This window comes from Sinocyclocheilus grahami, unplaced genomic scaffold (genome assembly GCF_001515645.1).
Source record: "Sinocyclocheilus grahami isolate Dianchi unplaced genomic scaffold, SAMN03320097.WGS_v1.1 scaffold901.1, whole genome shotgun sequence".
NCBI lineage: Eukaryota > Metazoa > Chordata > Actinopteri > Cypriniformes > Cyprinidae > Sinocyclocheilus > Sinocyclocheilus grahami.
In genome coordinates, this window is record NW_015506080.1 from 321,932 (window position 1) to 348,301 (window position 26,370).

General features: G+C 37.0%; 1 protein-coding gene across 6 annotated transcripts; it reads right to left on the reverse strand.

The window, feature by feature from the left end:
• Window positions 1-3,808: 3,808 nt before the first annotated feature.
• Window positions 3,809-26,370, reverse strand: LOC107563989 (mediator of RNA polymerase II transcription subunit 25). Of its 6 annotated transcripts, XM_016248964.1 has the most exons (21): window positions 26,181-26,370; window positions 24,642-24,782; window positions 24,522-24,567; window positions 24,314-24,438; window positions 24,042-24,140; window positions 23,847-23,967; window positions 20,198-20,357; window positions 19,909-20,033; window positions 18,218-18,293; window positions 17,879-18,120; window positions 17,697-17,783; window positions 14,858-14,943; window positions 14,705-14,762; window positions 13,367-13,474; window positions 12,583-12,756; window positions 7,894-8,001; window positions 7,653-7,724; window positions 5,211-5,369; window positions 4,536-4,644; window positions 4,262-4,362; window positions 3,811-4,200 (listed from the first exon to the last, which is right to left on the reverse strand). In XM_016248964.1, exons 2-20 carry the CDS (start codon window positions 24,764-24,766, stop codon window positions 4,265-4,267), a joined length of 2,178 nt encoding a protein of 725 aa, XP_016104450.1. In that variant the 5' UTR covers window positions 24,767-24,782; window positions 26,181-26,370; the 3' UTR covers window positions 3,811-4,200; window positions 4,262-4,264. The 6 variants fall into 6 exon arrangements, with proteins under 6 accessions (XP_016104454.1, XP_016104452.1, XP_016104450.1 ...); XM_016248966.1 differs by having other exon boundaries at window positions 3,810-4,362; window positions 4,536-4,641; XM_016248965.1 differs by having other exon boundaries at window positions 3,811-4,362; window positions 14,858-14,940.

Here is a 26,370-nt window from a genome sequence, read left to right on the forward strand (position 1 = left end):
AGGGGGTCTGAATACTTTCCGTACCCACTGTATATATATACGTAATTTATTAAAAATATATACATCAAGTCACTCATAATTAGGATGAATATTGTCAGCATATTGTCAAAAGTGTTTAAAACACATTTTCAGTGTGATAGGTGCAATTGAGACACACCTTTTGCGGTAGAAATACTATTTATTTATTTTCCCTGTGGAACACACAATGAGTTTAAAAAAATATATCAAAGCTGCCCGTTTACAGTGAAAATGCATGGCAAGCAAGGAGAACTAAGTTCACATTCTGACCTAATGTATAGCTATTAGTATATAAAAAGCTTTTAGTTAATGTCATTTGTTCATGTTTTGTCATGCCTGGGGCACAAGTCAGCCAGAACTGCTTCAGTTGCCCCTTCAAAACAAAAGGTACACGACAACCTTGAGTGGAATAGTGAGATTAAAAAGTAGGTGGACCAAACCAATGAAAACATGGTGAAGTCCATTGCTCAATATGAGCAGCATGAAAGCACCACTGTAGTGAACCCATTTTGATAAGCTCTTGTGTTGCCTTTCTACACACGGTCTCTCAATGGGCTGTGCTATTGGTTAATATATTTCCTATCAGACCTCTCACTTGCACCTCCTGTTTTTAGCTGCATGTCAGCCGCTGTACCGCGTCAAGTCAGGATTTGCACAAGGCTTAGTCTTGCTGTGAAAGAAATGCATTACATCTTTCTTTGTCCTTCTTTTCCCTCCTCACATGGTCTGACCCATTCAGAGAGAGGGCAACATGGTGCTCCAGCGCTCCGTGTCATACAAAAACAGATCAGCTTCCCCACAGTGGTGCAATTAGACCCAATAAACATCTTCACTGTCAGAATACAAACCCTTCAAATGCTCCTTCGTAGGCACGAAACTCAAATAAAACCCTCAATCTTCACCCCGGCCCTTGTGCTTTGGATGTGGAATGGATAAGGCCTTCGAAAATCACATGAAATGACAAAATACACCTACACGCTGAGCCTCCATCAATGCACATCCATTAAGGCCACAGATGCATCTCTCCCCCGGAGGTCCAACAACCATGCCACTTCTTTCTGTCAGTGCAAAGTGAACATCTCTGGGAGTAAAACACTCGACTTCCGTTCTCCTGCCATTGGGTTTTATATTTAAAACAGAAGTCAGTCAAAGTGATCGCCCCCTAAAACAAACTCTCCGTGGCTCCGTGACCCACTTATTCCCTTGGCTACAGCTCGACGTCGATAGAGCAGACGCTGCAAAATTAAATGCAGCCATACGGCCACTGGAACTACAATACTTGCTCTTCCAGATGAGTGAGCAGAATGGCCCAACTCCTCACGTTAGGCTTAATATACTGAAGCAGAGGCACCAGTCATCACTGTCTGCGTTGCAGCGATTTACTCACTGCGATGCTACTTTATCTACTTTATTTAGACAATAACGAGCCAGAAAAAGTGCTTCAACACACATCAAACTGAGATAAGTGCAAACAGTCTGCATATCCCAAAGAGTGCTATTTAAACTGAGCTGGCTTTAAATAGGAACAAGCGCAGACTAGAGAATGCGAAAGTAAAAAAAAAAACAAAGAAGAAATAAAAGCAAGGGTGCGTAGCCCAGTTATTCAGCTGTTGACGTGACCTGGATGGCAGCAAAAGGGATGAGCAGCCATCACTGCGAGACAGAAAAGCCTCTATCTTTGAGTGTATGTGGCGTGTGTGTGAGGAAAGGATGGAGAGAAAGCTTAGAATCAGATCCCAGTGTCAGCGTATCTTAGCAACCGTCTCCGTCTCCCAGGTGACAGGGACTAACATCACTTCCTGTCTGTGTGAGAATGTGTGTCTGTATACTAAAAGGTCTGCATGCGAAAAAGCATACAAAAACGTGCATGCTAGTAAAAACGGTTGACTGCTCACTGACCGGAGGCTGTTTAATTCTGCTGATTGTCAGCGGTTGGTAACTTGCATTGTGCAGCCATGCTCCCATTACTGGTGCGATGGATTCAGAACACGCATTCCTAATGTGACAGATATGTAGTAATGTCTCACAACAAATCACATGCCACTTCATAATTAATGCCTTGGGGTACTCTGAAAGAATGAGCATGATGGGACAGTCACGTTCGGTCATTAAAACTGTTTGTTTAGCACACAAGATGGTTAATCAGAACGGATCAGTGTCACATTATGCATATACGACCACACAGATCCAAGATATCTGCTTATATGTGTGGATTGTAGTTGTACATTGTGTCTGTGTCCAGCCTGATTATGTGTTATGCCAAGGAAACGTGGCCAAGTGCTGCCATCTGGTAGAACTACTTGGCACAGAGGTCCACTGTATGGTTCCATGACATATTGGAGTGGTTAATTTTAACGCTGTGACACCATTTGGCAGAATCGAGCATTTTGCAACCTATCATTCACTCGATTTAAGTCATTCGTCCGCTGCTATCAAACCACTACCAGGTTGACACAAATACGTTGCCTTAAAGAGACAGTCCACCAAAAACAAAGAAAGAAAATTCCGTCATCATTTGCTCATCCTCATGTTGATCCAAATTTGTATGACTTTCATTTTTTTCTTTGGAACAAAGAAAAGATGATAATTATTTTGAAGCATGTTGGTGACTAAGCAGATTTGGTTCCCACTAACTTTCATTGTATGGACAAAAAACAAAATGGACGTCAATGTGAACTGAAACTGTTTGGTTATCAACATTAAAGTATTTTTGCTTTTGTGTTCAACAGAAGAAATCAAATGCATACAGGTTTGGAATGACATGAGGGTAAGCAAATGATGACAATGTTTATTTATGTGGGTGGATTATCGCTTTAAAGATGCAGTCAGTAAGTTTTGCCTCTTAGTCGCCATCTCTGTTTGAAAACCTAGAATTGCAGCTGTGTGAGGAATTATCTAGCTTGCCTGGGTTGTGCGGAGGCACGGATGAATCTAATGTTCTGAAGAGTATGTGTGGCATTTACTGTACTTCGCAATCACAGATTCTAGCCTACGTCTTGGAATATGACCCAAATAAGAATTTTCACTGTATATTGCCATCTGAACAAGTAACAAGTCTGGCACGTTTGTTCTGACCAACTGAGGAAAAAAGCATTACCATAAATCTCGCTACCAATGGTGATTAAATCTAAAGATCGGTTAGCTCATATCACATGAAATCGTTCAAATTATTATTATTGTTATACTTTATTCTCAAATGATTAATGTTAACAACATCAGCATTGGTGACTATGAGTATAATGTGTATTAGATTTCAATTTCTGCACAGTCTAATCTAATTGTCATACTCTTAAAATTTCATATTAATAAATTATTTTAACCCAAAAAGTAAATTATGCTCCCTTCAAACTGGTTTTCTTTAAAATACAAATATTTGTAAACCCAGGCTATCTGTAATCAGAAACACATTTATAACTGGTCTGGAATATAATTTAATTTAGTTCACATGTGTTTCATAAACACAATCCTTTATGGATTAAAATCCGCCATCAAAATGATACATTTAATTATTCCAGCTGCTGTGAGAAAAGGCTAACGATCTGCCACCTGCAGGATCCTCACATGCGATAGCCTTCTAGCCGGGACAACTGACGTAATGACGCAGCGGCATGCTCGAATTTCCCGCGAAAACCTACCCGTACCACTCAAATTAGAAAACATTATTATAAACTAACCGTTGTGAATCGGGCTAAAGTAAGGCGATAGTTTTGAACACTGGCTGGTTATGTACTTGCTCAAATATTGATTTCGGGTCATTTTTTACCAAAAAAAGTTACGGACTGCAGCTTTAAGGAAGACCTCAAACCCAAAAATTGCTTGAGAAAATTAACTTTATTCATTTTCATAAAACAACATACTAGATTTCAAAAGACAAATTAAGAAAAAGTAAAACCGATAGAAAGTAAAACTTTCATAAAAATACAATAGTAACCAGATTCGTTTGATTAATCTTGAGGTGCGAGGAGGTGTAGAGTGATGAAAAAGAGCCTGGTTTTCAAACGCCTTGCTCTTCGGTCCTGTCTATATGAACAATCAAGTTACTGCTAACATGATTCGGTGATAGGCTTGTGTGTAAATGCATCAACAAATACGCGAGTATGAAAATAAATTCCTGATCTCACTCGAAACACCTCTAATCTTCCCCTACGCACCTGCTTCTAACAAAAAGTAAAAAGAACAGAGCTAAGATGACTCCTGTATTTTGTAATGAAACCTCTGAGGCAAAGAATGATGGGTAAAGCAGTCCTTAGATAAGGTCCATAAGAATTTCATCCTCCATAACGCTCGACATCCCAGGATTCTGTGCGACTGGACCCCGTGGACCTGTAGGGATCATCAGCGGACCTGTGGGAATATAAAATTTATAGCATAAAGGTATCCAAGTGGTTTAAAAAAAGATTAAACATAAATAGCACAAGCCACAGCAAATAAATGAAATCTCTTACACAATTAACAAGGTCACAGATGTGATAAAAATAAATTGTGCTAATGATACTGTACTGGAAATTAAGTGCTACCTTGGTGAGGCTGCCTCCACTGAGGCTGCATCTGAGCGCCCCCTCCTGGTGCAGGATGGACCATCTGCTGGATGGGATGCATTCCCTGCATGCCCTGCATCCCACCCTGCTGCAGAGAGATTATCGAATATAAAAGCAAGCCGAACTGCGAATGGCACTTTTCATTCCATTGACTTCCATTGTTACAGTACGAATACAAATGCGGGAGACAGGAAATGCAAGCTCATGCGAATTTCGCAGCGTTTCAAAGCTCAAGTTTTGTGAACTCTTGACCTGTGAATTCATATCACATGAAGACGTGTGATTATTGATGCACGTCTTATCTGAATTAAAAGAATGCAAACTTTAAATATGCAGGACTGCAGTTAAGTGGAATAGACTGCATATTTTTTACATTTTGGATGTATCATGTTGAATTAGGAATTATAAGTTGCATTATGTTAAGATGCTGCAGTGTGTGGCGTCATATTGCAACCAATGCAGCATCTGTAGAAATTTCACATGCTCAAATTTTTGTGTGACCGCAGCTTAAGGAAGTGCTATGGAAGGGCTTCAAGTCAAATCAAGCCACCTTTATTTATAGCGCTTTACACAATACAGATTGTGTCAAAGCAGCTTTACAGTGTTAAACAGGAAAAATGTGTGCTGATAATGCTATTCGCTGCACACACTTACAGGCTGTTGGCTGAGGAGGAGACTGCGGAGTTGGGGGTTTGCGCCTGGGTTTGGGAGGCGCAGCATGCCACCAGGAGGCTGAGCTTGAACTTGGGCCACCTGATTGGGCGGAGCACCTGTGACCGGCGGCTGCTGATTGCCTGTTGCAGCTGCTCTCAGCTAATGGAAATCAAAACCACAGTGATGAGGAAAGTGGACATGAGCGCTGTAAAACACTATTACATAAGTGCTAGTTCTGTGTCAGTCTCACAGGAGAGAACAGTGAATACAGAGGCACTGTAACTGTGTTCAAGGTATTAAAGGGGACATATTCCACACTTTGTAGCATTTTTCCCAGAAGTCCACTTATAATAGCCAAGGCTTCTCACATCAAATACAGTCGTAACTTAGTTTTACATAACCATTTTCCACTCTCTTTTTAGTCTCAGCCCACAGACCAGTATTCACACAGATATTCAGAGCTTTGTTTGACACCGTTAGGAACAAGTAAACTAGATATTCACAAGCACAATTGTTTATTCTAGGAATGGGAACCATAGAAAAATGTAATGATCCCAGGCTAATTAATGATGTCTTTTTAGGGGCAGAATAAATGCAATTCAATATTTGGCCTTAATTATATATTAAATAATACAAAACAAATAAAAGAATGTAGAAACATTTCATGCATTCATTGGTTATTTTTTACAAAATACTACTTACAAATATCATCAGTGTTTTTAACTAAACATCATAAGAACAAACAGCAACTACACTGATCTCAACAGCCTCAGGTAAAACATGAAACATACACTGTTAGCACTGTATGGTTTTCATTTTATTAAAAAGAACCAACTCAAAAGAGTCACTGATTATGGAATGTTTTTTGTTGTTGTTGTTGTTAATCATAAACATTCAGTGCAACCAGTGTAATCTATCCCATTTCCATAAGAATGACTTGTAAGAGTCGATTCTTTTTTTTTAGTGAATCCAAATCATTGAGTGTGACCGGTGTAGTCCAATTCTCAAATGAATGATTCTTCGAGCTGGCTCTTTTAAGTTAATCATAACTATACAGCGCAATCAAAGAGTCATTCATCTGTGCTTCTGACAACACTGGTCACGCTGTACTATTTGGATTCACTAAAAGACTCATAGTAGTCATTCATTCAGGAATTGGATGGTGCTTATGTTGGTTGCTGTCTAACAAAGGATTGCTTAGAACAAGTTGGAAAGTAGACCTGACTTTATTTTAATGTGACATCACCCTGTTTTGCCCCTTAATCAGGCTGTATCTTTAAGACATCTATACGTAAATGACTTCTGTTATGTTTGGCTAACCTCTTTGCATTTGAAATGATTAACAAAATGCCATTGCAAAGGTGCTGAATACTGAAAAGGTGTTGATTTGTCAATGAAATATAGGTGGTCATATCAGTTAATGTGCTCACAGTTGTGACATCAATGCTATTATACATTCTGAATTATCTGTTTTTGCAACTTATTTTTCCTATATGGACTAGACAAACTACCATTCAGAAGTTTGTGGTTATTTTTATTACTTTTTTTTTTTTTTTTAAAGAATACTTTCATTCAGCAAGGATGCATTAAATTGATACAGATTGACAGTAAAGCCTTTTATGTTACAAAAGCTTTCCATTTTAAACAAATGCTGTTATGAAAATGATCACTGATTCCACAAAAATATGAAGCAGCACAGCTGTTTTCAACATTGATAACAACAAGAAATGTTTCTTGAGCACCAACTCAGCATATTAGAATAATTTCTGAAGGATCATGTGACACTGAAGACTGGAGTAATGATGTTGAAAATTCAGCTTTGCAATCACAGGAATTAATTACATCGTAAAATATATTGACTTTTCAAATTGTAATATTTCACAATATTACTGTTTATACTGCATAAGAATACTTTCATTCAGCAAGGATGCATTAAATTGATACAGATTGACAGTAAAGCCTTTTATGTTACAAAAGCTTTCCATTTTAAACAAATGCTGTTATGAAAATGATCACTGATTCCACAAAAATATGAAGCAGCACAGCTGTTTTCAACATTGATAACAACAAGAAATGTTTCTTGAGCACCAACTCAGCATATTAGAATAATTTCTGAAGGATCATGTGACACTGAAGACTGGAGTAATGATGTTGAAAATTCAGCTTTGCAATCACAGGAATTAATTACATCGTAAAATATATTGACTTTTCAAATTGTAATATTTCACAATATTACTGTTTATACTGCATTTTTGATCTAATAAAGGCAGCCTTGGTGAGCATAAGAGACTTCTTTCAGCAATGTCCCCTTTAACACACAATGCTGTTCACAAGATTGGTGCTGAAATGGCAGAAAATCAAGTTGTGAAACCCTGTGCTTGCAGGAAACATGGTCCTCCGTGTGTGCGTGCATGCATGAATAATTATGTTTCTGATTCTCACCATGTTGTTCTGTCTCTGCTGGTCCTCCATCAGTGTGACCTGACTGACGGAGGGCAAGCCCACCACCACAGACTGAGGCAGAAAGAGAGGGACAGAGAGGAGGAGACGAGGACGGTTTAGAACAGCATGCACATTCCATCTCAAGCCGAGGAGAAATACAAATGGGGTGAGTGCACAGGGCCAAAGCCAGAGAGAGAGCAGGGCAGGGGAGAGAGGAGAGGGGGATGCACTGCTGCTTTACCTGCTGTTGCACGTTGCCATGCGTAACGGGGATGGGGCCCGGCGGTCTGTTGAGGAAGTTCTGATTGGGTGGGACCTGTCCAGGTTGCATCTGAACAACATTGCTCATCTGAGAAAAAGACCAGCGACAGTATTAAAGAACAAAGCACAAAAAGCACAATTAAAACACAAGTACACTTTAAGCTAATTTTTGTTTTGTTTCACTTAAGTATCCCAAAATGCTGTTCTTTTCATGAAGGTACATCTGTGCGAGAGTATGTTTTCATTATTGTACATTGTTGTTATGCTAGAGTTTACATGGCATGCACATTTTCAAGCGTGTGACTGTATAATTATTTTTGTATGTATGTGCACTCATGTTTGAAAACAATTGAATTTTTTTGGTCTAGGTTCAATACAAGTTAAGCTCAATCAAGAGCACTTGTGGCATAATGTTGAAAACACATTACTTCAACTCGCCTCTTATTTTCTTAAAAAAAACAAACATTTTAGTTGTTCTGTTTTCATTGCAATTAAGTTGAAAAATCCGATAGAATTTACACAGAAAAGGTTAGTGTATGTTTTCACATGAAGGTCATGTTAACACACTATTGAAACAACTACTATATATATATATATACATATATACATACATACATACATACATACATACATACACACATACACACATACACACCCACACACACACACACACACACACAGCTGTTTGGGATAATTAAGATTTTTAATGTGTTTTACAGAAGTCTCTTCTGTTCATCATGGCTGCATTTATTTGACCAAAAATACAGAAGAAACATTCATATTTTAAAATATTATTATTCACAAAAAATGTGTACAATTTAACAATTTGCTCCTGGAGCCATTGAAATTCTAATATCTTTGGAACCGAACCATACAGGGCCTTAAAAATGACTATGCCAAAAGGGAAGTTTGTTAAGACGGAATATCTAAAAGGGCATTGAGATATCTTTAATACTTTTTGAGTTACAGGCCTGCAAACTTTGGAGAAAAAAAACTTGAAAAGTGCTCTTTCCCCATTTTTGAATGGTCACCATTGGCACATAATGCAGCAAAAGCCCTATTCGGATGGTAATTGTTTCTGGACGCAAGGGATTTTCACCATTTACAGGGGGTAGTCTGTGATTTTATTGCCGTCCGAATACAGAATGTCTGTGTTTTTCTCCGACCACCCGTGTAAAAATCCGAATTACCAACTGTTTTTTGACAAACACCAAGGTTGTGTGGGGATTTAATTACATCCAAATCAACATCCTTGAGTTTACAAACATAATTTAATCACCGCTTTACCACAGTGGCTGGAAGATCTTGAGAACAAAAAGGAGAAAGAGAAATAAAGCGCATTACATTTAAAATGGGCCGTTATTCTGGCAGCAACAGGTGTGCAATACCATTTTAACCCCTTAACTGTCACCCCCCCATTTTTTTTAAATAGGCATGCAGGTGCACTATCCAAACTTAAATTGTTGTAATTTATGAACACTTTGGAATACAGACATAAGGTTGGTCTCTTTTTAAAGAAGAAAATCAGCAAATTATAGCAAAGGTGGATTTTTTTCAAAGAATTTAAGTATCAAAAAGTTATAGTAGTTTAAATTTACTGTAAAGAAAATGCACTATATTAATTTTATTTTATGTATAATAAATATTTTACATATCAGGTTTTACTCTAAAATTGGTATAAAATTATAGCCTTATGTCTAAATAAGTTATGTTCCAAATTTGAAGTTGATATGAAAAAAATTTAGTTTTCCTTGAGATTGTATTTAGGGCGTTATACCACAAACAGCCACCGGGTGCCATCCAAACTCCACTGAATTTTTTTAAATGCATTTTTCTGTCACAAATGTCTAGATTTCTCTGTCAATATTACTTCTATCTCAAAATAACCACCAAATATGGAATTCTGAGACTCAGACCTTTCCAGTGCTATGCTTTTTTTCAAGATTATAAAAAGTTGATTCTAAAAGACTGTAATTCATTTTGTAATATGACACTTGACACTGCCCACTAAGGGGGAGGAGACCGCCAAAATATTTAAGCAATGTCTGATTTCGAAATGGTTTTCACAGGATGAATCTTGGGTTTCAAATGATGTAAGCTTTCAAATGATATATGATTTATGATGATTACTAAAAGATTTGATAGAGAAAAAAGACAACAACAAAAAAGAGCCTATTATACATTATTACATTCAAAATATAAACCAAGCAGCTTCATGCTTACTTCACGTAAATAAAAAGCTGCATTATTATTTCCGCTAAATTTCCCATTTTAAAAATGACATAATTTGACAGAAAATGCAAGACAAAACCATTCATCTATATAGCGAGTCTGTCTTTCTATTTTTAAACAGGAGATTTAAATAATCAAATGATACATAGGATATTATTATTACATTAAATATGAATTTATTCTCATTATTCCAAGCATGTGCCATTTTATTCACAGCAGACAATCATGCAACCTACTACGTGAGCAGCGCCCGTGTTCCCACAAAACTCGCTCCTCCACAGTGAATAAATCTCCATCCGAATGCATGAGTTTTATCACTGAGGTCCACATGAGAAACAATTACAGTCCGAATAGGGATATAGACTGCTAAAGTCAACAGATTTTACTAACAGACCTACCAATCTCTGTGTAAAAATAATATAAGAATGCTGCCATCTTTCTGAAGTCATTTTTAATCCCCTGTAATTTGTCTCTGAATCTCAGGTGAAAATTGCTCTTTTGACCCCCCTCTACAAAATAGTGGATTTCTCTGTAAATATTCATCCATGACATTTTATATTTTGGCTTTCATCACTATACATGTTTATCTTTCTTCAGAAAAAATATTAGCAAAATCAAAAATTTGAGCCGAAGACCTCTGGTTGAGTTGACTCGGAATGACCCAATTATGACAATAATATACAATTTTACTATGGGGTGTTTAAGTAAACACACTAATAATTTAATAACAGTACATTAGACAGTACATGTAATACAATAACATATAAAAAGACACTCAAATATGATGATATATTTTTGTAACAAATATTCTGACTTCACTGGCCCATAAACCACTCACATTAGGGAATTTCCTTGTTTTGCCTCATGTAATTATTTACTGAGAAAAAGGGTTCCTCACATGGTTTTCAGCAGTCCATCAAAAAATGCAGCGCTCCTGCAGAGATGCAGATTCCCTGTGCATTGGTAACTGAATTCAGATATGAGAATGTCAGTCGCACGATTAGCCGCTGGTGGAGTCAGCCACAAGATTAGCTGCTATTGTAGTCAAACAAGTGCATGCAGACCTCAACACCCCTCATTCCCACACCTCCACAATCAAAAAACAAACTCTTTGGATCGGGACGAATCCGATCACCTATTTCACTTTCAAAAACGTAAAAAAAAGCTAATTTTGCCAAAAGGTGAGCAGTTTAAATACACCACATGTGCGGTTGGTTGAGCATTACTCAGAATATTTTTCCAATATTGACAAGGAAAATCAGGTCTCCGTTTACCTATAGAATGGCTGGTATGATCCTCAATATTTCTCCCCTTTCGCTAATTAGCGATCACTGAAACAGTTTGTTGTTTATCTGGCATGTTAATGCCAACCAGGACATGTGTCAGGAACATATGGATACAATTTGGCAATGTTTTCTTTAACCTTGTATTATGTTGCAGGTCCTAAGATAGTTACTGGCCAGCGGGGATTTGCTTTAAATTGCCAAAGCCGCTTTTAACTCACAATCAGCACTTAGCAAGTGTTAATTTTAGGTGCCATGTGCACTATGTGAGCAACATCAAAGAAAAACCGGAGACAGCTGCTCACAAGGTGCAAGAAACATAACAGGATCAATTTCATTGCTAAATAAACTTTAAGGGCCCTATTTTAACGATCTAAGCGCATGGTCTAAAGCACAAGGCGCAAGTGCACTTAGGGCGTGTCCAAATCCACTTTTGCTAGTTTAACGACGGGAAAATGGTTGGCGTGCCCGGCACATGGTCTAAAAGAGTTGTCCCTATTCTCTTGATGAGTATTGGGTGTGTTTTGGGTTAATAAACCAAGTCAATAAACCAATCAGAGCCTCATCTCCCATTCCCTTTAAGAGCCAGTTGTGCTCGAGCCATGGCAGGTTCACTATTTACATGGCGGAAAGTAATTTTTCATTTTTAAAAATGTTTGTGTGCTGCTGCGCATCCCTGTGTGCGTAATAAGCAAAGTGTACGCGCGTTGTGCCCCCGCCTATTTTTGTTTTATTTTATTTTTGTATTTCAAAAATATTTACAGATTTTTGTTGGTCAATGGCGCAGTCTATTTCAGTTGCCTCAAAATAGCAACGCGCCAGCAATGTGCCTGAACACACCTCGTTTTCAGACCACCACGCCCATGGGCGCAAATGCATTTGCTATTTAAACAACGTGGTGCAGGACGTGAAAATGACAACTGCGTCGGGCTGAAACTAGCAAAAAACACTTGCGTCGCGCCTGGTGCTGCATTGCGCCGGGTGTATGATAGGGCCCTAAAACTTTTTTTCTTTTACAGGAAGAAAAAAATACTTTCGTTTTAGATTTCATGTGAGCATTTTTTGTGTATTAAATTTACAATTTTGTGCTCTGTCTGTATAATATCAATAACTGTTGGTTTATAGTGAAAACTACACCATTTCGTGTGACTCACCGAGCGTTGCTGCTGCACTTGTTTGTGGTTAGTGATGACCTGCCGAATGCCGTTGACGAATCCGCTCTGGTCATTAGGGATGAGTCCCATGAAGATCCTCTTCCTAGACGAGTACAGCAGCATCAGCACACGCACCTCACATGGAGCACTGTGGGGGAAGTGCACACAACCAGCCTACACACACACACACAATATATACATCAAACTATGTGCCAATCCACACATCTAGACAGCACACACAACTACTGGAGTGACTGGAGAGCTGCCTGGGCCTACACGATTATATTTGAAGACAGGACTAAAATGAACTAAGCAGCCGTTTCCCAGACACAGATTGAACCTAAAACTGAATTTAATCAGTGTTAATGGTGATTCACTACTGACAGATCTTTTAGTCTGCGTCAAGGGATCTAGCTCCAGGGTAAAGGTTCATTTCAGAGCTTTTCATTTTCAGAGGAAATGCTGGCCATGTGACTTTGGTGATAATTATTTTTTATTAGACTTTTTTTCATAGCTAAATGTGAAAATCTTTTTATTTTACACTCAAAGGCAGAGGAAGAACTCCCCCAAGAGGGCGAAGACCATTATTACACACTATCAAATTTTCTTCAGAAGTTTGCAATGGGAAATACAGACACTTGTGAAATAAAAATATATAGATATATGCAGAGTGAACATAAAAACTTGGCCTATACGAGAAGTTTCTAGCTTGATTATTAATTCTGAACTGACTTGCGTACCATACAGGAGGAGGTTATGAATATTATGCTGTTATTATACTCACAAATCCATTGGTCATGATGCGATACAGTCCCTTCAAAGACTCCATATCTTTATTAGTAAACAGAAACTGCACCATACGAGAGTTTCTGAACAGAGGGCCCAGAGTAGTCTATAGAAAGACAAAACATAGGGATCATTTGAACTGTGACCCAGATGTTTGATAAACCACAATTCAGCATGCATATTAGGATGACATCCACAAAAGCAGTTAATGCGAGAGTTTAAAAGTATACTTTATACTATAATTTTCTAATTATAGTATGATTTTTAACTTAAGTATGAATAAAGTTATTAATTTGAACAAAGAATACAGTCTATAAAAGGTAGAGAAAACGGACGAGGACGAGTAGAAGAAGAAAAAGGAAGAGAAAAGAATTCTGAGATACAGGAGAGACGACAACATTTACAGAGTAGAAAATGATTGAGAAAGACTTAGGAGAAGAAAAAGGAGGAGAGAAATATGAGGAAGAGAAAAAAAGATGAAGGAAAAAGAAGAAATGATGATTAAGGAAGAGGATGAGATGATGGAATAAAAAAATAGGAGATGACAAATATGAAAGAGGAGAAAAAGATTGAGAAGGAGAAGAACAAAAAAAGAAGCTGATACAGGAAGAGCAATGATGAAGAGGAGAATAAGGAGGAAACAAAAAATAATAAATAATATAGGAGAACGCCCAGAGTAGTCTATAGAAAGACAAAACATAGGGATCATTTGAACTGTGACCCAGATGTTTGATAAACCACAATTCAGCATGCATATTAGGATGACATCCACAAAAGCAGTTAATGCGAGAGTTTAAAAGTATACTTTATACTATAATTTTCTAATTATAGTATGATTTTTAACTTAAGTATGAATAAAGTTATTAATTTGAACAAAGAATACAGTCTATAAAAGGTAGAGAAAACGGACGAGGACGAGTAGAAGAAGAAAAAGGAAGAGAAAAGAATTCTGAGATACAGGAGAGACGACAACATTTACAGAGTAGAAAATGATTGAGAAAGACTTAGGAGAAGAAAAAGGAGGAGAGAAATATGAGGAAGAGAAAAAAAGATGAAGGAAAAAGAAGAAATGATGATTAAGGAAGAGGATGAGATGATGGAATAAAAAAATAGGAGATGACAAATATGAAAGAGGAGGAGAAAAAGATTGAGAAGGAGAAGAACAAAAAAAGAAGCTGATACAGGAAGAGCAATGATGAAGAGGAGAATAAGGAGGAAACAAAAAATAATAAATAATATAGGAGAACAAGAGGAATAAGAGGAATAAGAAGCGATCCTTGCTTCCTTTGCAAGCCCAGTAATACATCCTGCAAGGAACAACAATGTTCACATTTACCAGGAGCTGCTGAGGGATGAGCTGCATGATCAGCTTCTGTGGCCACTGGTCTGTATTTCTGAAACAAAAGACGGGGGAAAAACTTCATCCTGTCTGTGCATCTCTACCATATATTCTACATTATGCAAATATGGGCCAAACGGAGTCACTCACAAATTCTCCCCTTGGCTAACCTGGACCTGGCAGGGCAAGGAGCGTGTAAGTTTTGTGTTGGAGTCCATGGAGGAAGCCTTGGGCTTCTGCGGTGATTGATGGAGACAGAGGGAGAGGTGACAAGGGGAGGGAAAAAAAGGGCAGACAGAATAAGATGAAGAGGTTAACATACAGAGTAAAAAGACCTTGCTGGCAGAGATGGATGGTGGGGCTTAAGGCAGGAGGTCTCTGTGAAATATACAACCTGTGTGTGCAACTACAAACAGCTGCAACATTATCATGTCAATCAAAATGGTACAAGCAATGAGCAAACAGACCATCTCAAGAATTTCTGATGGAACCTAATTTTTCAATGCCTCATTTAGACCAACTGTTGACTCAGTCAATACAACAAATTGTCGATTTTAGAAATATACCAGTTTGGCACATCCTTACTACAACCACCTTATACTCATCTGCAGATCGACAGAGTTGTGGTGCAGAATTACTATTGATTTAATTTACACAGCATAGCTTGGCAGTGTTTGTGTTTGCGAATAGGTGAGCTGTGTGAACTCATCCAGATGGAGACTCCACGACAGGCCTCAGCATCAGAGCTTGCCACCATGCTTGATAAGCACACATTGGTTGACTGGCATGTTATTGACCAGATGGTGATAATGACCATGGCATGTGCGTCTGTGTTTTTGTTTCCTGATCATTTGTGTTGACCCAGTGTCAAAACAAAACATTTCAATAGTTGATTGTGTGTTTGGGAACATTCTTTGCTTAGACGATCTTGTGGCCATTGTGAAATAGTCAATAATGCTTCATTAAGCTAAAATTAAGGCCTCTCCCATAAATCAAACAGAAATCAAGAAACCTCATTGATCCCATTACATTCTGTGCAAATGGCACCCAAGGTACAATACCCACGCGTCAGCTAAAAATGCATCAATGACACACGACTATATAGCTTTACCAGATTCGCTTTCAGTGATCGAATCAATCTTTTTCACACGTCTAGACAAAACTAAATTTCATCTGAGTTGCAGATGAGTTATGAGAGTCTTTCAAAGAGATTATTTGAGATCCCATTTATGTTCCATTTTACAAACGAACACTCCTCACACACCTGGGAGGCGCAAGCAGGTGTGTAAGACACTATCCATACAATTTTGTTTTAATTTCCATTTAGCTTTATTTTTATTTCAGTTTTCGTTTCAGTAAATTTAGTATTTAAAATCATTTTATTTCAGTTAGTTGCCAAAGCAACATTTCTAATTTTACTTTGTTTTAGTTTTTTTACATCTATTTAATTTGAGCTTTATTTCAATGAAGAAAACTATTTTTAATTAGTTTACTTAACATTAACAACACTTGTTTGCAAAGCTTTATTAGCAATATTTTGGCAATGATAAAAGACCCTTTCAGGTTTTTCCATAATTTTGGGACATTTTCTGTTCTTATTAGTAGTAAACTGTATAGCCCAGGGTAATCACAATTCAGTATCCAAATATTACAGTAGCTGGGTTTCCATTTACAAAATTTCAATCAACTTTTTGTATAAAGCATAAAAAAATGTGGAAACACCAAGAGTGTCAAGATTGATTAAATATGAGTACTCCATTATAAAAAAAAATCTTGCATTTTGCTCCTGGCAATTAACCTGCAAAATACCGGAAGTGGCCCATTCCGTGGATGAGAATCCATGAAAAGCATTATTAGACCATTTTCTAAGGCTGCACAAAATATTAAAACCAAAGCATAGTAATATTGTGAATTCACAAAGGCTGCGATTCAATTAAATAAATATATGCGCTGCGGGTTTAATATGTGCATCATTTATATATGAGTGTAGGTTACGTGCATCTCAGAGCAGCTCTGTTCACAGTAAATGCTGCTCCACACAAACAGTTAACATTTACATGCGCAGACCGTCTTGAACTCCATCTGTTTTGTTAAATGTGAGCCAAAATCATCACAATTAAAAGAACCAAAGACTTAAACTACTTCAGTCTGTGTGCATTGAATTTATTTAATACACGAGTTTCACAATTTGAGTTGAATTACTGAAATAAATGAACTTTTCCACGACATTCTAATTTATTGAGATGCACCTGTATGTTGTGAGTCTAGGTTGCTTATAACGTTAATCTGGGAACAATGTGCACCATTCGATCAAATTTATAAGGTAAATCATTTATAAATCTACGCCAACACAGGAGAATACATCACTATCTTTCTAAATATGCTAACTGTTCATCGCAACTTCAAAATTAAAGTTTAAAAGAAAGTTTGCATGTTTTGATGTCCACGTTCTTGTTCAAGAAATTACAGTGGCTGTAGCATTTCGGTCTTAAAGAAATGGCCAAATATTAAAGATTAAGTGGTTATTTTAATTAAATGTTGTTTAGTCAATATTAAACAAGCATTAGATCGCACTGTAAAGTGTAAAAACAATAATGTTTTATTAATAAATTATTTATTTTAACTGATGTATCCAATAAACCCATATGATTACTTGCTTTTTATGTTTTATTTGAACCAATAATTATTGCCTCATTGCTATTATATATGTATTTTAAGTACTTTAAAAGTCTATTTTTCACATAGTCTATTTTTACTACAACAAAAAATTATCCGATTACTTGATTAACGTCAGAATAACTAACCGATTACTCAATTACCAAAATAATTGTAATTGACAGCCCTTTCCAAGACGCAAAATACTTCAGTATCTCTTCAAATTCAGGTCCTAATTATGGTTTGTTTCCCAGCAGTAAACCACGTAACTGGTCTGAAGAAGACCATTTAGTATGCAAATATTGCCATGACATCACTAGTATAAGTTTCTCACCTCCTGCCATTCTAGAACTCCACTCCATGCCACTATCTTATTGGCAATACCTTGCTGTGCCCCAGCCGGAGGTGCAGGTACAGCAGCCTGAAAAACAAGAATATATAGAAAGTGCTCTTGCATGGACTCAAAATTAGTCCAAATGAGACAGTATCCACAGAAATACATTTCTCAAATCTGACCATGCCAGGCTGTGTTGTTGGCACCGTCTGCTGATTGGTGGGCTGCGACTGAGGGGCTTGGGGAGGTGGCTGGTTGGGTGCAGGTGGGCCTTGTGGTGGGACTTGTGGTTGCTGTGGTGGCTGCTGAGGTGGAACTTGTTGCTGCGTTAACACTGGCGGTGACACTGTGGTAACTGTAGATAGGTTGGGTTTACCTCCTGATGTGAGTGATTGGCTGAAGGGAGCATTTGGCATTTGAGGAACTGCAAACATAACAACCAACTCAGCAAATGGTGTTTACAATATATGGAAAACAGTTCAAGAAAAGATTCAAGAATACAGGGACACAATTTGACTCACATCGACTCTTCTGCTGCTGAGTGGCTGCATCTAGCACTTTCTGTGCGGCATCGTGTGCCGCGTTTAGAGGGGAATTCTGTGTATGCAACAGAGGGAGAACATTCATAAAGTCTCATCATTAGTGTGCACAGCATTGCTTGAAACAAAGCCAGATCCTTCCACTAAATACAAAAGCATTCATGCACATCTCATCTACCACTTAGATCTATTCAAATGAGATTATAACAGCAGTTAGTCTTAATCTTAAGAATCAAACTGAGGCTCTGTATGCTGAAAATTACCAATAATGTGCCTCCAATTATGCACAGAAAGGTTCAGAATGAGCAGACCGAGATTAGCCTGTTATTGAGAGAAACGCTCTGATTACTCTACATCACCGAAGCAATGAGGCAAACAGGGTCCAAAATTAACCTTTTACCTCACCTGTCAATGGTAAGGGAACTGCTCATTAAAACGTGCATATATTTTTGTCGTTCCTGTTTTTCCTTTTTGTCCCCATTTTCCTTGTGGCAAACCCGTTGTATACAATTTCTCTGATCTGACTGAGTTTTTCCATTAGGACTATTTGCCTTTAAATATTGTTTTAATGTGACTACAGCAGAACAGATAATAAAATGTGGGTAACACTTTACAATAAGGTTCATTAGTTAACTACATTAGTTAACATGAACTAATAATGAACTGCACTTATACAGCGTTTATTAATCTTTGTTAATGTTAATTTCAACATTTACTAACACATTATTAAAATCTTGTTAACATTAGTTAATGCACTGTGAACTAACATGAACTAACAATGAACATCTGTATTTTTATTAACTAACGTTAGTGAAGATTAGTAAATACAGTAACAAATGTATTGCTCATGGTTAGTTCATGTTAGTTTATACATTAACTAATGTTTAACTAATGAACCTTATTGTAAAGTGTTACCAAATGTGTTATCATGTCAAGATTTTAATACCATAGTGTTAATATCTCACAAAAATAATAAAAAAAGTTCAAAATAATTATGTAATATGTACTAATGATATAACATGTAATATATTCACATCCACAAAGTTTCCAAACATACACGCCTTAATTTTGAATGATACAGGCCGACTGTTTTATCATCCGACAACTAAGAAACTAGTTTTGTGAAATGTTTTGCTTGAAAGTTGTTTCATGTAAATATATACACTACCATTCAAAAGTTTGAAGTCAGTAAGATTTTTTTAATGGTTTTGAAAGTCTCTTATGGTCACCAAGGCTGCATTTATTTAATCAAAAATACAGCAAAAACAGCAATATAGTGAAATATTGTTCCAATTTAAAATTACTGTCATGCATTTGAATACATTTTAAAATGTAAATTATTATCGTGTTGCCAAAGCTGAATTTTCAGTAGCCATTACTCCAGTCTTCAGTGTCACATGATCCTTCAGAAATCATTCTGTAAAAACAGCTGTGCTGCTTAATGTTTGTCGAAACCATGATACATTATTAGAATGTTCAAAGAACAGCATTTTTTTTCCGAAATAGAAATCCTTTACAAAAAAAATCTCTTTACTGTCACTTTTGAACAATTTAATGCATCCATGCTGAATAAAAGTATTTATTTTGGGAAAAAATATATATTGACCGTGAACATTTGAACAGTAGTGTATATGTAATGAAGTTATATAATTCTATTAATTACATTAACACACCTGGTATGGAAGGGGAGGAGGAGGAGTCTGGGTTACTGAGCCCATAGAAGGCTGGGACACAGGCAAAGGCTGAGGTGGCAAGACAGGTTTAAGAGAGACTGCACCAGAAGCTCCTCCAGGAGCAACTGGACACACACAGATGTAACAGAAAGCATTAATCAGAGCAAATCTAATAATACAATCAAAATACTACTTTATCCATAATTCTCCCATCTGCTGCTCAGCTGCAGACAAAACTGTTGATGTTATATCACTGCACATTCACAAACAGGACAAGTGTCTTTCTTACCAGGAAGTGCAATGCCCCTGACTAACACCATGTGAAAGGGGTCTTGACTGTAGTCTGGGTGTGAGGATTCTGGTGCACCTGCTACCGAGGATGCTCTTTCAAAAAGAGATCGAAGCGCTGGAAGTTTCCGTGGAGCAATTACTGAAAAATGGATCCCCCGCTACAGCCAATAATAATAATAATAATAAAAATATTAATAATAATTTCATTAACTACATATCAGAAACAGATACCAGCTTTTATACATAAATGGCACAGCTCAAAATTCGGCAGGACATCACAGTAAACAATATAGAACATAATACTGTAGAATATGACGGTATCAACCAACACGATCAGCAATGAAAATACATTACACAGTCCCTCCAGGATTTCGCTATTCTGCAAAACTTAGTAGCTTTCATTTTGTCTGATTTCTGCAAAATTTCCACACAAAAAAAAATGTTAACCTGAGATCCATAATAATTCTCAAAGCGTGTTTAAGTGTCCTGTCGCTGCATTGCAGTGAACATGTAATATATTCACATCCACAAAGTTTCCAAACATACACGCCTTAATTTTGAATGATACAGGCCGACTGTTTTATCATCCGACAACTAAGAAACTAGTTTTGTGAAATGTTTTGCTTGAAAGGTGTTTCATGTAAATATATACACTACCATTCAAAAGTTTGAAGTCAGTAAGGTTTTTTTCCTGTCGCTGCATTGCAGTGAATTCTGTTGCAAATTGAGCAGGGATGGACTGACCAAAAGGCACACTGGGATACCTGGTCATCATAGTTGTGTAAAACAAGTTACACAATACTGTATTCTAATTAGGCTACTTTTCCTGATAATGTAATGTAATGCATTACATTTTAAATGTATGTAATTTTACCACAATTATTAATGTCAATAAAATTACGTTACTTAAGTTACAAATGCAGTGTTAAGAAAAAATATGAAGTAAATGCATTTTAAAATCATGTTTTGCACATCAGTATGCCCTTTAATAAATCACCGGAGAATGCAAGCTAAAATGCAGACGAGTCGAAAAACATTTAGATGCAATGAAAGGTTCATATTACAAAATGTTGCACTCGATTTCACATATTTTAGTCTGGCATTATAGTTTGGGAAAATTCCAACAAGTATAATGCGTACAAGTTTATGTCACATTAACACAATAAGTAAGACTTATTAATGTCTTATCAGAATGATCTCCTCCACTGGATCAAGCCGTGCGTTGCATCGCATTCTTATCTGAGGTAAATTCTGGCTTATTCCTCACAGAGCATTACTTCCAGAAACAAAAAAGTATCCTAGACGAACTTAATGAATCTTCATGCTTTGTTTACGTTGGTGATGTGGGCCTTTACATGTTCGAGCATCTCACGGATGATTACCGTATGAATAGCACGTGCTGCACATGGGTGTGACCACATTACAGATAATGAGCTCAGACAGGTAACACTGGACCTAGCGTTGGTTTCATATGGATTACTTTATCAGAGAATATTTGTTTTCAATAAGACTACTCATTTAAAAGTAGACACTTCAGGCTTTCTATATATATAGTTTTCATGTCTGTGTGTCCAGTATTCACAGAGTTTTCGTTCATTTTTGTGGCAAGTTTCAAAAATAAGTTAAAGGAGACCGAGACAGCAGAAAACGCACCCTGTTTGTTTTCTCTATTTTACAAAAGCACAATGTTTTGTTGATATTGTGAGTGTCCACAAATAAAAGTAGACCTTTTACAGTTTCAAATGATGTATTACTCTTATCTGTATGATCAAAAATTCTGAAAATTTTAAGTTCTTTTCATTGTTATCAGGAAAAAATGCAAGTGATCGTTTTGATACTTGTGTCATTTTTCAGTCAATATCAAATTACTGAAAGAACTATGAGTTTCACTTTGTAGTGTATTTTGTAGGTTTGATAACTTGAAAAGTAAAGTAAGCTTGAAAGTAAATTGAAAGTAAAGTAATTAGTAATCTGATCATTTTTTAAAATGCAGTAATCAGGAATGTAATCAAATTGCAATTTTAAAGCAGTAATTAGTAATTTGTAGTGTATTACTTTTTTTTTTTGAGTAGCTTACCCAACACTGCTGGTCATATATACAAATGTTTTAAAGGGGTCATATGATGCGATTTCAATTTGTCCTTTCTCTTTGGAGTGTTACAAGTTCTTGGTGCATAAAGAAGATCTGTAAAGTTGCAAAGACTAAAGTCTCAAATTCAAATTAAATATTCTTTAAAAAAAGTTAAGAGTCAACCACGCTTACCTAAAACGGCTCGTTCTAACACGCCCCCACATGTCTATGTCACGTTTTTTGCAGATTTGCATAACGCCGGCCAAATGTTCACGCAAAGAAAGAAGGCGTAACTTTAATTCTTGCTGTTGCCGCCGCTGCCATGTTGTGGAGTCGCTGTGTGTTTCGTTGTGAAAGCGAAACTACTTTGTTTGGCCTTCCAAAAGAGGACACAACTAGAAATCAGTGGTTAAGTTGTATTTACTACACTGTTCCAGAAAAGTTCAACCCAAATATTCAGATGTGTGCTGCGCATTTTATGGAGGATGAGGACTGTTTCCTGAACTAGTACCAGTTTCCAGAACCTACAATGCGTCTGTGGCACAAAGGCTGTTTCTATAAAGTTGGGCAGTTCCAACTTTGCAAGGACAGTCTCGCGCTTCTGACTCAGCCTGTAAGTACGTTTTTTATATTTCAATAATTTGCCACTGATGATTCAAACGTGATATTTGAGCAGTGTAGAGTAGCCTTGTTGTTTGTCATTTCTCAGATCACAAATGCAGACATGGTTTTATGTTTGCACAGCGCGATATGCAACGCATAAAAAGACAGTATAAGTCATTATAATCAGTAATTATGTCCCCACTGGATGCAACAAATGCCTCATTTGTAATGGGTTTTATTGGTTTTGTCTCGTCCTGCTGGGAGACGGCATCATAGTATGTTAAGGGGCATAACATTTCCATCACACGCTTGAGGCATTCGGCCAATCACAACGCACTGGATAGCTGGCCAATCAGAGCACACCTCACTTTTTTAGAACGATGAGCTTTGTAAAAATCGACGTGTTTCAGAAAGGCGGGGCATAGAGGAGCAACAATAATGTACATTATATGGAAAATAATGTGTTTTTTTAACCTTAAACCGCATAAACACATTGCATTACACCAAATACACAAAATAATGTTCTTTTTAGCAACGTCATATGACCCCTTTAAAATGAAAGAAAAGTTCTGTCATTTGAGCGATTGAAAAGGTAATATTTCATATTTCCAAATGATCTTTCTCAATCATTCATTCACAACCTACACTTGTCTATTGCCTTTTCAACCGCTTCCAAAAGGTGTGAGAGAGATGATAGAATGCCTTCTTTATATTTATGCATTAAGCAAGTGGGATGAAATGAACGTTTCTAGAGGTTAATGATACTATTAAACTACTCTATGTAATACTGAATATAATGTATACTGGGGCGAATATTTGCCAGTCTCCATAATGCTTGATTTCACAAGTAGATTTAAATAAGCACATTATTTTACAGAAAATGCATATATTGCTGCAATTTTTGAGAAAGCTGCAGCAAATTCAGTGATCAACAGACATATCTGATAAAACAATAAGATCAGTGTATACTCACATCACGTATGATCTGGACCAGGCTGTCTGCGGTGCAGCCCGTATAGCTGACGCTCTCCACAGCCGGTAGTAAATATGGAGGAGAATTACACAGCAAAACGCAAACCTTGTGGGTCTGACCACTGAATAGAGAAACAATGAGAACACATATACAACCGCAGAATTTTGATACCACAGAAAAAGTTAAATAACTCACATTTGCTCCCTCATCTTTTTGAAGTCGTCAAAGAGCTGCAGGGCCACAGAGAGACCCTCAGCAATGAGACTGCAGCTCTCTGCTCCACCTCCCATGAATCTGTGCAGAAAGCATCAGTGTAAAGGTTGCAATTCTCAGCATTTAAAACATGTAAATCTTCAAAGCAGACATACACTCATAACTAACAGACCATCTAAACAAGCAAAAGCACACTTTTATCTCAGACTTTCTACCATAAAATGCAAATATCATGGAATCGTGGCAGCCCTTACTGAATGCTGTCAATCCAAGAGACAAACTCAAAAGCAGAGCTGGTGGGAGCATGGCACTGGACGTAAGATTCTGGAGCACAATCCACTGTGTTGAAGACCACCAGACCATATTGAGTGCCACCATACTATTAAAAGCAAAAGGATTATCAGACGTTGAAATGACAGCACTAATGTGAAGAGAAGGTGTAAACAGATTCATCAAACTCACATCTCCTCCAAAATCTGTTTCAGCTGGTGGTCCTCCATTAAAATACCTGCGATCAAACAAAGTAGGTCAATACAGAAGTCTTACAAACGTCAGCATGAATAAACAGGTGATGACTCTTACTCTATAGTCGGTAGTATATAATTCTTCCGAAGTGATTCAAAATATGGACCAAGGTTTGCAGTTCCCTCTATGACAAACACCACATCTGACACCTGATTCAACCCAGACTTGGACGTCGGGTCCATATGGGTTGTCTTGTGTCTGCAAACAAGACAGACATTAGTTCAATATCATACGGAACGTTTGCTGTAACTATAAAATAATAATATGTCATATAGAATTCGTGTAGTGTACGGCAATTTAAACTTTACTGTGACCATTGACTCTGAAGCGTTATTTACTGTTTTTTATTATTATTACTATCTATTGTCATGTCTGTTCTAAAAGCAAGAGTAGCAAACCATAACATATACATATATATATGTATGTATGTATTAACAGTGCTGGGAGTAACGCATTACAAAAGCAATATTACAGTAGTATATTACTTTTTGCTGTAACGCAGTAAAATAGCGCATTACTAATCAAGTTTGGGTAATATTATTACTCGTTACAATCTCAGTAACGCAAGTTACAACAACATATTTGCCTCAGGCACACACATACAGCATTGCAAACGTTGCAGCCTGTTCATTATCAGAATAAAATACAGTCAACCAAACATATAGATGCACTGGTTAATTTAAATAGTGCGTACTCGGGCCAAACACACATTAGCTCATGTGACGAGGATGTTTTTTTAAGCCCGTTAAGTAAGCCTGGTTTACATAATAAAGAACAGTTTAGCATTCAAATACAATGCAAATATGGACACATTTAATTGGATTAATGCTGAATGAGAGAGGTAGGTTGCGCGAGAACGCCGTTTGCTTTCAGTTTCGCATTGAAGTAGCCTAATTCATTTTGGCTTGTTTAGCAACTTATATTTTTCATTCTTGTTTTCTTCTGAAACCGTTCAAAATAGCCTATAGGCTAGGTAATGTGTTTATTGTTTGTACATTAAAACATTTCGCTTTATTTACTGGTGTTATTTATTATTATTATTATGAATGTAATAATGCGGTTTGTGCTTATCTGTGTTTAACCTAAACTACAACGTAACATTAATGTAGACCTACATACCGGTATCTAAATATGATTTTATAATTTTATGCTATATAGACCTACCATATTACCCTCCACTGGATGTAGAATGAGCAGCAATAAACTACATTTTGGCATTTTATAATACTTCTGGTGATATTTTGGTGAAAGTAACTCAAAGGTAGTGTAACGCATTACAATTCAGAGACAGTAATATTTCAAAAGACAGTAACTAGTAATATATAATGCATCACATTTTGGAAGTAACTTGCCCAACACTGTGTATTAATGTCTTAATATCTAGAAAAACGCCGACATAGACATTTTTGAATGACTCAGTGATTCAGGCCGTGTCAAAGATGCCTGACAGATATTTATCTCTATTCTCATTCAATTAAACAGTCAAATTCATAGAAAGAAAAAATAAAATGTGAACACGTTCAAGTTTTACGCATGCAAGTCTTAGCATGTTTGTTAGCCGTTCTCTTAAATGCTAATTTAGCTCGTGTGTCTTACCTGCTGGTATTAGTAGAACTGACTTCTAATAAGAATAAAACGGACTGATACAGTCATTTAGCTTGATTATATCTAAACCAGCTGCCTTAAGTTGTTTTATGAAAGCTTCAGCTAAACGTTAGTGTAGACCGCGATGACAACAAATATCTGGATTTCTGCTCGGCAGTCGACAATACGGTCTGGTCTTAGA